This window comes from Channa argus, chromosome 20, assembly GCF_033026475.1.
Source record: "Channa argus isolate prfri chromosome 20, Channa argus male v1.0, whole genome shotgun sequence".
Classification (NCBI taxonomy): Eukaryota; Metazoa; Chordata; class Actinopteri; order Anabantiformes; family Channidae; genus Channa; species Channa argus.
The window spans coordinates 14,628,863-14,639,897 of record NC_090216.1 but is presented as its reverse complement, the minus strand read 5'-3'; the positions used below and the strand labels follow the sequence as shown (position 1 = coordinate 14,639,897).

The window sequence follows — 11,035 nt, the reverse complement described above, 5'->3', positions numbered from 1 at the left end:
GTCTGTGCTGGTTTGTTTTATTTCTGTGACATATGGGTATGGTGTGTTTCGGGTTTTATTATTTCTGTACCGTGGAACTGTCCGAGCTTTGGGACTGTCTGATGAGGCATCACTGTACAATGGAATGGAGCCAGTGACATGGTTGGTATAGTGTATTTGAAATAAACTATATACTTGTTATCACAGCTAAAAGGTTTATTAGGGTGAATGATATGTCTGTTCTGGTTCATCTCTTGTTTGTTTGTTTTTTCCATCCCATTGTTTTGTGTAGTTTGTGTTTGTTTGTTTTGTTTTTTATCTATACCATACACTGTATTCTTTATGAAGAAATAAGTAAACTAATAGCAAACGGGGCAGCAATGGCTCAGTTGGCATAGGAGAGGCTCACGCCACGGCCGCTCTTCCTGACCTCATGTCGAAGTGTCCCTGGGCAAGGCACTGAACCCCCCCAACAGCCCATCTTTATCCCCCAGCTTAAATTTACATCTTAAGAAGAAAGTACACCCACAAACTTAGACTGACCTCAGTTGCAGATGCACAATTTTCTTTTTTGGGGGCTAAATATGATTTTATTTTTATCATGCCTATAGCCAGACATCTTAATCAACTAACCACCACCAGGCTATAGATATAGGTCCTTCAACTAAGTAATAGATAACTAAGCAACTATAGAAACACGTAATAAAAGTTTTTTAGTATACGAATGTAGTATATTTTGTATATTTTTTGTAAAGTTTATTAAAGGTCCCAGTCACATTTTTATTTTACAGTTGTATTGTCAATAGCTTTTTAGGACATAACAGAATACTAATAATGGCATTTAGGAGTTTTGGGGCACTTGTTCTAGGGTGTAGTTTTGCAAAAACTTAGTTAATTTCTGCTGATAAAATATGTTCATCATACAGCTGCATTTTACTTACAGAATCTCCAAACGCACAACCCACTAAGTTTAACAAATTGGGGGCCTTACTTCATTATCAGGCTGTAATAACGTCGCCCTCTGGTGATAAACTAACAAAGCTGCAGCGTCCGCACATTGTTTGCTTTTTGTGTTTTTCAAAATTATACTCCTGACTGTAGTACTGCCTATTGTATTCAGCTAAGATGCTCTCATCATTAGGTTCTGTTGATATTGCTGTTCAGGCCTACTTATGAAAAGCCTACAAAAAAGTCTGCAATGTGACTTCAGACAAGACTTTTTTTTCTTCCTTCCTTCCTTCCTTCCTTAACAGAACAAGGTTGACACTTTTCCCAACGCAAGGATCGCTCCAAATCTAGATTATACTTTGAGAAGGAATTTCAGAATGAAGTAAAGCAGCAGCTTTACGTGCTGCTGGTGGCTTGGTGCATTCATTCATGTCCGGATACAGCAGCAGCGGCAGCGGCGTCTTTAAGACAATCCGGGCATCTCTGCAAGTCTGTGGATGACATCATTGATATTGTCAATGGTGTAAACTGAGAGAGGGCTGGGTGGGGGTGTGTGAGGGGGATACAGAGAGAGGAGCAGCCAGAGAAGAGAGAGAGGAGGACCTCCGTGTCTGGTTTCAGCGTTTTTGCCTCCAAATTAGAAACGATATCCTGTCAGTGAAAGGGTTCTTGAGTGCCAGGAGTCCTTTCGGATCAGCAGTATATTTGATTTGTTTTTCGGGATAGAGGGGCCGGGGTGAGGGTCCCACATCTCCGAGGTTATGAGCCGTCCGAAGCCGCGTCGGTGCGTCGCTGTCCAGGGTCCTGAGTGAGATACAGCCAGTGGGGCGACCACGTACGGAGCCTGACATAACCGGGTGAGGAGAGGGAGCCGGTGGGGTAGAGGGGCTGCATGTTGCCTGGTCAAGGTGTCTCGAGGTTTGCGTTCGTGTGCTGCTGTCTGTGAGGTGCAAATAGAGTCCACATAGATTGGTGTCGGGGCCGGGGGGTGCGCTTGTTCTGAGGTCCTGCACGGAGGGTGCGGTTATAGGATTTATGGCAACATTTGACGGTCAGAGGGACGAATTGTGTGTTTTTTGTTGTTTTTTTTTTGTTTTTTTTTCATTCACCATCGTCTCTGTTTTATCCCTTGTGGTATCTAGGGCAACTGCAAGAATGGTTCTCGCTGAAAATATCAAGTCTTGCCTGTTTTTGCAGTCCTTTGCAGCAATAGTGGCTCTCAGTTTTGTAACACCAACAGCATAGCTGCTTTGGAGGCTGAGGGAGGAAATGAGCTGGAGAAACCTGAGGTGAAGGGCTTGGTGATGTGCGGCATAGGCTTCCTTCACCTGATTTTCACTCCACTGTGTTCGGATGAGGTGTATTTAGATCCAGACTAAAAAGTGAAGGATTTAGCACAATGTCAAACTGTGTCGGGGGAAACAGCCCTCAATCATTCCTCAATCATTCCTCACTTCCTTCTAAGTCTGTCTTTCCTGGCTGCTTGGACAAATAGGGCTTATGTGAGGAAAACATGACTCATTCAAATTTCATTAGGGGACTCCAGTTAGAAATTGGGAGTTTATGTAAATCCCTTGTACACAGGACTAGAGTCCTTTAAAGTGTGTGAGATGCTGATCCAGCCCCCCCCTCCTGCAGCTTTGGATAAATCATGTTACACAACTACACACTCTGTTCTTCTGGGCTCTCACCTTTTCCCCATGCACTTTACCAGCACTTCACTGGCCTACATTGTTGTCCTTTGAGATCCCAAACTGTGTTTCCATCGCCCTCTGAAGGTGTAATGACTCTGGCTTAACACAACAAGCTGCTACATTAGATCCTGTGTAATCAGAAATGTTTTTGCTTTTGTCACATAAAGTCACTTTCTGCCTGAACATGAGCAACATTTTCCTGCCCAGCTCTAGTTATTCAACACAGGCTGCACTACGTCATTGGTTCTGGCTCAGTCATTTGCACTTTTTAGTCTCTGATCTCTCTGGTCGATTTTTTTTTTCAAGCTCCCAGTTTCATTTTCTTCCACGATACAGCAGCCTCAGGGCTCATAGCTTTCTGTTAAGAGTCTGCAGCTTTGCACCACTGTGTCCTTTTACTCTATTGATCACCAATGAGTGATAACAGCTCTGTGTTTGTTTGTGTCTCCATGTGTGTGTGTTTACCCCTTCAGTGAGTTGAAAAGCTTAAAGCCATGGAGTTGAGGGTGGGGAACAAGTATCGCCTCGGGAGGAAGATAGGAAGTGGATCCTTTGGAGATATTTACCTCGGTGAGAATTGGGAGATTATCGGTCTCACACCTAAAATTTTGTGTGTCAGAAGCTGATTATATGTTTTACCTGCAATTCTGCTGTGTTCTGCCATTAGGTTCTAACATTGCTACAGGAGAGGAAGTAGCCATCAAACTGGAATGTGTGAAGACCAAACATCCACAGCTCCACATTGAGAGCAAATTCTACAAAATGATGCAGGGCGGAGGTGAGATACACTTAAGAGTTTTTCAGATCTTTTGAAAGCTTTAAAAGGGGGACAATGGGGGTTAGTCCTGCTGAATGGTATTTATAACTGTCTACACGTATTAACACTGACTAACATTGTTTAGGAGGTGTTTACAGACCTTGAAGTCCATTTCAGGACATTTAAAGGCATTTGATGGTCATACAAGGTCCCCAGGGGAAATTTGTCACTGGTAATAAGGGGCAATGGTCAGATTAGGGCTGTTGAGAGATGGGAATGATCATTCAGTAATACTGACGTGTTTACATGTTACATATTAATCATATAAGATAACACAGATCATTTCTTGGAGAAGAAATTCACATGTTACAGTGGCACAGGGAAAAAGAGGTAAGAAAACAGATACAGGAAAGAAATAAAATATCAGAAAGATATATACACTATATATGTCACAATAGCTTACATTATATTGTCTGTGAACTGTGACTATACAGTGGTTGTAAGAATGAATGAAAAATAAAATATTCATATCAATATATATTCATACTATATGTATAATACTGTATGTGGAGTTTATCTATCTATCTATAAATGATTGTCCTGCACAGTTAGATGTTATATATAAATGGCATTATAGCATAATTATCCTTTAGAAATACTATCATAATAATATAAAAGCAACATATACATAAAAGCAATAGTGAGAGTAAACAACTATAGAAACAGGCAAAGGTAATTAATTCAAAATAAACTAAATAGCACAAATTAATAAAAAGGGGGTTTAAATAAAGATTAAGAGATTCCAAAGTAAGATAAAGGTGCTGGTTAAACTGCGCAAAGTGCATAATAACATCATTCTGTTTTCCAACTTTCTTCTTCCACTTCCTCCTGTGCCAACAGTTGGAATCCCGTCTATAAAGTGGTGCGGAGCAGAAGGCGACTACAATGTTATGGTAATGGAGCTGCTGGGACCAAGTCTGGAGGACCTGTTCAACTTCTGCTCCCGCAAGTTCAGTCTGAAAACAGTCCTGCTGCTGGCCGACCAGATGGTGAGACAGACTGGCTGCCCGCGGCCCTCACTATAAAACCCAATAGTTTTCACTGAAATCCTGAGCTAAACGCTGGCACGCAGTTCCTGAGTAGCAACTAATTACTTTAAGAGCTCATTGAAGCTCATTGGTCTTTATAAATGGGTTTCTCAAAGCTCCTAGGCTGAGAAACAATAGATGAACAACGACAGTTATAGATAATTAAAAGGTCCACATTAAATGGTATTATTCCAATTATATTTAAAAAGGCTCCAGTTGTTTAAACTTTCACCTGTGGTTGTAGAAAATGTACTGGAGTCAACCTCAGTTTAAAGATCTCGGTGAAAATGATGTGGCTGTTTTAAGAGTGTAACTAAATGAATCATTTGAAATTGGAAACTCGTTCTCTGGCTTGAGACAAAGCTTAGCCTCCGACCAGTCATCTCCTCCACACAAGTCCCCTCTAATCTAGATCAGGAAAACTCCAAAAGAAGCCTTGATCTTCCTCACAGAGGTCAGCCTGTTTTTTAATCCTTCGTGTGCCATTTTTAAGTTTACAACTAGCACGTTTTGTGTCCTATTTTCTCTCTGACCATTTTAAATTCTTTCCTTCATCACCTTCACTGCTGTTCTTGTAACATCTCTCCTGTCCTGTCTTCCTCTCTTCTCATCTCCTCTCCTCTATTAAAAGGTCCAATAACAAACACTGACATAACATATCCAATAATATTAAACATCTCTTTGTAAAAAAGGCTGACAAGGGTGTTGATCAATGGGAATGAGTCAACTTTTATTTCACAGCACAATGACACTTGTGGCCTTTAAAACTCACTGTTGGTTTGGAGCAGACATTCCATAACTTTAAGAATGTAAAGACTCCCTGCAGCACAACGCTACTAATTAAGAACATAAAACTAACTGGTTATCTGAAGGGTTGCCAGGTTCTAGAGCAATACACTAATTAAAAAACCTGAGGTGTGATTTTAACTTTGTGTCCTTCTTTGCCATCATTCGTAGCTGTGGTGTGCTAATGAAGTTCTGACTGTAGACTCTGTATAGATCCTGCTTGTGTGAGGTTTCAAGGACACACTCTTAAATGCACAAATCACAAACACAAAACAACTAAATATGTTTGGTTGTATGTATGGCCCTTTTCACATTGTCCATATGATTTTGCTAATCTCCTGGTTTTGCTTTGATTCCCCAGTAGGTGCTAACTTGTTGCTGCATCAATTTAATTGAAATATGTCACTTTAAACTGCACTAACTCAAATTTGCATTGCTGAATTGCTGTTATTTGACATGTTGACATGAAATGACCCTGGGGCTGCAGGCAAAATAAACCTAAAAAGTGGACTCATGTGGACTGAATTAATTGGCAACATCCTGCGAAGCCAGCTTGTACTTTCCTTTCAACCCAATTCAGCCCTGCTCTTTGTCGCTCCTCTTCAGATCAGTCGGATTGAGTACATCCACTCCAAGAACTTCATCCACAGAGATGTGAAGCCTGATAACTTTCTCATGGGGCTCGGCAAGAAGGGAAACCTGGTCTACATTATCGACTTTGGTCTGGCAAAGAAATACCGCGACTCCCGAACACACCAGCACATCCCCTACCGCGAGAATAAGAACCTCACTGGCACCGCCCGCTATGCCTCCATCAACACCCACCTGGGCATTGGTAAAGCATCTCACACACACACACACACACACACACAAACTAAGTGATTGTTTTCAACGCAATATGTGTGTAGGTGTAATGTGTGCTTATGTGTGTGTTCACAGCAGGATGTAAGTAGAGCATGTTCTCATGTTTATTGATTGTCCTTAGACCTTTAATTACTTCCATCCTTCTATGTTTACGCTGTCCTTATTTCTTTCCCTGTTCTTCTTCTCCCCCCTCAAACTTTTTTCTTCTCTACTCTCTCTCCATTTTCTCTTTTTTCTCCACAGAGCAGTCAAGGCGAGATGACCTGGAGTCTCTGGGATATGTCCTCATGTACTTTAACCTGGGCTCCCTGCCCTGGCAGGGGCTCAAGGCCGCCACCAAGAGGCAGAAGTACGAGCGGATCAGCGAGAAGAAAATGTCCACCCCCATCGAGTTGCTCTGCAAGGGATACCCCTGTGAGTAAACACTAGATTAAATGAGGCTTTATCACAGGAAAAAGGGCTTTTACCACTTTGGTCTCATTTTTCTCTCTGGAGCCTCAACACCTTAACTCTCTAAAATCCACTCATCTCTGTCTCGTGTTTCTCAGCTGAATTCTCCACTTACCTGAACTTGTGTCGCTCCCTGTGTTTCGATGACAAGCCAGACTACTCGTACCTGAGGCAACTCTTCAGAAACCTTTTCCACAGACAGGGCTTTTCCTACGACTATGTCTTTGACTGGAACATGCTGAAGTTTGTGAGTTTCAAGCTTCTTGACAAATCTTTGCTTTTGGTTAATAATCTATTGTGTTTCAGCCTTCAGCATATGCTCATATCCGTGCCCTTTCTTCTGTGTTTCAGGGGGCCAGCAGGACAGCAGATGATGGAGAGAGGGAGAGGAGGGAGGCAAAAGAGGTGGAGGAGCGAGCAGGCGGAGGCCAAAGAGGTGCTGGCGGGCGAGCTTTGCCTCCTGGTCCGAATCCCTCGGCAGCCAACAGAGTCAGGAACGAGGCCAATGCTGCTTCCTCCAATATGGCTGCAGGTGGGGTCCAGCAGTCAGTTCGGGATGTCATTTAGGGTTTTGGATGTTTGGAAGTAACCGGAAAACACAACTGGAACTGAATCACAACTTCCATTCCTGCAGGTAACCGCTCTCCTCAGGCGGGGAGAGCAGAACGAGCTGAGAGAGAGAGGAAGGTGGCCATGAGGCTTCATCGCGGGGCCCCCGCCAACGTCTCCTCCTCGGATCTCACTGCACGACTTGACCAATCACGCATCACTGCATCACAGGTAGGAAAACCACGACTTGACCAACAGGGCTTGTCATCACAGGTTGCAACTAAAAGGGATACGCTTTGGATTTGATTCCACGTTAAAAAGGCTCATGACATCTCAGTGCTGTGTTGCCATTCGTGGTCCCCAGAGGAGTCCTACTAAATGTCTTATCATCTACTTGGTGATGATTTTGTACAGATGCTTCTCACATAAAATATTCCAGATAATTAAAGTGCTATTTCGACCGTTACATTATTTTTGAACAAATTTATGCTAAATTAATGATATTCTTATCGCCCTGAGGTCACTTAAGATGGTAAACATTCAGCATCAGAATGTTATTATGGTGATGTCAGCGCAGCTTCCTAGAGCCTGTGGCATAACAAGAAGGATTCTTAGTGTTGAAACTCGACCATGACTAAAGTGCAGCGGATATTACTCTGCTCTCTTATGTAGCGTTAATTGTTTCTTTGTGATTAAAATGGATCAGAAGCATTTTCATTACCTCAGGCTGCTGACTTTGCTGGATTCCCTTTAATGCTTTTGGGCCATGCAATTATGCTTGCCACTCATGTTTATACAAATTCATAATTCATGTTCATAATTCATGTGAAGTTGGACTCTTTGAGCTAGGAAAATATTCAAACATCATCTACTCCTAATTACCACTAGGATAGTGATGTGAAGTGTTGTTGTTACCAGGCAATTTAATTCTAATATGATAGGAACAGAGTAGACTAACCTGCTAAGACAGGTGCTCTGTGTCCACAGTCTCTTTCTAGTTGCTAATTGGATTATCTCTAGTGCTTCTCCATATAGTGAGGATCGTGTCTGCATCCTGCAGCAATGACAGCAGCTGCTCTGACTGGACAAACTCACTGTGTTGTGTCTTTACTCCATTATTCAAATCATTTGCAAATTAGATGGAGCCAAATCAAATAAAACCTAAATTTATACGCTGTAGCGTGGATTTGCACTGATTAAATATATTATATAATATTGTTTATCATTGTAAATTGGACCGTTATCTTCATCGGCTGTCTACAGATTGCAGCAGGGATAACAGGACTTTTTGTGGCCTTCTGATTTAGTCCCTGGCCACTTTCTATGTTAGCACCAAGCCTAGTGGAAATAGAACAACTCTGTTAAACTGCTAAGTATCCCCAAATAAACAAAATTGCAAATTATTAATTAAAACCCCTGAAGTGTATTCATCCTTTGTTTAGGTTCAAGCTTCTCTTTTTCCTCCACGCTTAGGTCAGTGTGCCATTTGAACATCTGGCAAAGTGAGTTCCTCCTGGCTGGCCTGCAGGTCAGTGGCAGGTACGGACAAGCTTGCTACACGCACACAGATGCACGCACATGTACGCACACAGACACACACACACACACACACACACACAGTACATGTAGTGAAGAAAAAGAGAAAAGACTGAGTAATGCTAACTAAAAAACACTAACCATTTTTAAATGAAAAGAGCATAAATCTGCAACCCATTGAAAAAACTCTTATTCACTAAGGAAGTCAATAATGTTTGAGAGACAGATTTGGTGATCATATAACCATTCCTACCCTTTAAATAACCCAGAAACATTTCTCCCCTGTTTTGTCTCTAGTGGTCCAGCAGCTGCAGGGTATCAAATACCCCTTACTTTTCAAATGGATGAGTGAAAACATGAATGAGTGAAAGAGAAGAAGACAGGGAAGTATGACAGGGTGTTGCTGGCCCCGTGTGTCTGTCAATATGGTGTGTGAGCGAAGCTAAAGGATCACTGACAAGGTGGAGAACCAATGAAACATACAAACCCTTGACTGGAACAGGTTAGTACTGCTTTTTGGGGTGTGACCAGAGGGGGAAGGGGTTAAAACAACAGAGAGATCCCACCCCTTCTTCACTCATATTCACCTTTCCATCGACTCAGAGGCTCAACTGGCAAAAAAAGAAAACATAAATACACAATCATTTTAAAAAAATCAGTGCACAAAATGGACAATGTTTGAGTTATTCTGTGGTTTACAGCTGCAATTACATTTTAAACAACAACTATCAACCTGCTAATGTTTGAGAACTACATCTGCTGATTAAGGTGTTCCTAATTATAAATAAATATGTAAACTAGTATGGAGACCAACACAAACAGTGTACCCAGGTCTGGAATAGAGATGTGCTTGAAAGTGCTTGAAAATGGACCACAGGGGACAACCGAGAGACCCAATGAATGTTAGGGAGTCTTCAGTGAACTTGTAGATGGCAGCGAGGCTGCTTTTTGTCAATTAACGTCTGTGTCTGTCTGTGCGTTACTGTCTTAGTGCTTGTTTTGCCTTCAGCTTTGCTTCTTAGAGCCTGAAGTGAGGAGGGGCATATCTGTCCCAGGTGTGAAAACCTTACAGTTTAAAGGTTCCACTGTCTTAGGTGAGATTGATCATTGGGACTGAAAAGAAGCAGATGAATAGTACAGTTTTGAGTCGAGGACAGGATGAGGAGAGTCATGAGGATTGTATGATATGACAAAGCCTTAGTCCAGCTTGTAACTCCAGGTATGAAAAGACTTGAGAATGTTATAACATCTTGGTGGTGAACAAGTCTGCTGTTACATTTCCTATTTTGTTCTTTAGTTTATTTTTTATTTTTTGTAATACTTGTAAAATGTGTACATACCTTTTGCCAGAATGTGTCACATTGTTTAAAGATGGGGCTGGAGAGATGAGTACTGTTTACCTCCTGACAGTTCTGGGACAAAAAGTGAAACTGTAATTTTTACCAATAACCTTTAGAGTCTGCCAGGAGTTTGTGTGTGTTTGTGTTGTAGTTTTCTTTGCGGCAGGCAATGACAGAAGGCTTCTTGTTACTATTTTGAGGGGTGTTTTGACCCAGGCCTGACAGGATGGATGGATGTCACTGAAAGAAAGTAGCTGACTGATGTCCTGTACATTTCTTTACCATGCTTCAACTTTATTACTATGATATTTGTGTATATTTTCTGAATCAATAAAAATATACACAGCTTATACAGAGTGAATGTGTGTTTCATTTAATGGTAATTAACTGTATATTCATAAGTTCATAAAACTGTAGATGACTGTAAAATTTTCAAGTAAATTAAGCAAAGATTTAAAATAAGTTAAAAGGCCATTTCCAAAAATAGACAAACTACATTGCACCGATGAAGACAAAGAAGATATAGAAGAAGAAAAACACATGAAACAGCTTGTAAAAAGACTTAGCTATAGGGTTTTTTAAATTATAATTTTTTTATGGAAATTTTCAGGATATTGTCTTCTGTGAGGAATTACCATTATCCTTTCATTAGGATTATTTCAAGTTTGGTTTGTTGGATTTTTTTTAAACAAAACCTTGTGTTACAAAGTGTTAGAAAGATCCCAAACAGTGTGGAGGTGAAATACTCAGGTACCTGAGTACATTTTTACTATTTGATACTCCTAAATATTACTGAAGAAATTAACTCAGTGGTAGGTTTGCTGAGGGTCTATGAACAAAGAAGGGGAAAAAAGAACACTTAAAAGTAAACTTTAAAAAAAGGCAAAGCACTTATGATTTTAATAGCAGAGGAAAGTTGAGTAGTTTACTCCAGTATTTCAGTTTAACTTCAAGGAAAAAGCCTATTTTTACACCATGGTGATGGTGGTTAAATTAATGATCTGAATCACATAGCTGTGATTTATGTTAGTACTTTTACCTGTT

General features: G+C 41.0%; 1 protein-coding gene across 2 annotated transcripts; it reads left to right on the top strand.

The window, feature by feature from the left end:
* Positions 1 to 1,471: 1,471 nt before the first annotated feature.
* On the top strand, positions 1,472 to 10,341 carry csnk1e (casein kinase 1, epsilon). Of its 2 annotated transcripts, none has more exons than XM_067487272.1 (11): positions 1,472 to 1,784; positions 3,095 to 3,191; positions 3,289 to 3,399; positions 4,279 to 4,427; positions 5,859 to 6,087; positions 6,360 to 6,530; positions 6,665 to 6,813; positions 6,918 to 7,098; positions 7,201 to 7,346; positions 8,589 to 8,643; positions 8,949 to 10,341. In XM_067487272.1, exons 2-10 carry the CDS (start codon positions 3,116 to 3,118, stop codon positions 8,619 to 8,621), a joined length of 1,245 nt encoding a protein of 414 aa, XP_067343373.1. In that variant the 5' UTR covers positions 1,472 to 1,784; positions 3,095 to 3,115; the 3' UTR covers positions 8,622 to 8,643; positions 8,949 to 10,341. The 2 variants fall into 2 exon arrangements, with proteins under 2 accessions (XP_067343373.1, XP_067343372.1); XM_067487271.1 differs by having other exon boundaries at positions 8,589 to 8,654.
* The last annotated feature ends 694 nt before the right edge of the window (positions 10,342 to 11,035 follow it).

Coding starts and splice junctions, on each gene's coding strand:
- csnk1e (XM_067487272.1), top strand. CDS start 3,116: ATGGAGTTGAGGGTGGGGAACAAGTATCGCCTCGGGAGGAAGATAGGA. Junction 3,400..4,278: donor CAAAATGATGCAGGGCGGAG/GTGAGATACACT, acceptor CTGTGCCAACAG/TTGGAATCCCGTCTATAAAG. Junction 6,088..6,359: donor CAACACCCACCTGGGCATTG/GTAAAGCATCTC, acceptor TTTTCTCCACAG/AGCAGTCAAGGCGAGATGAC.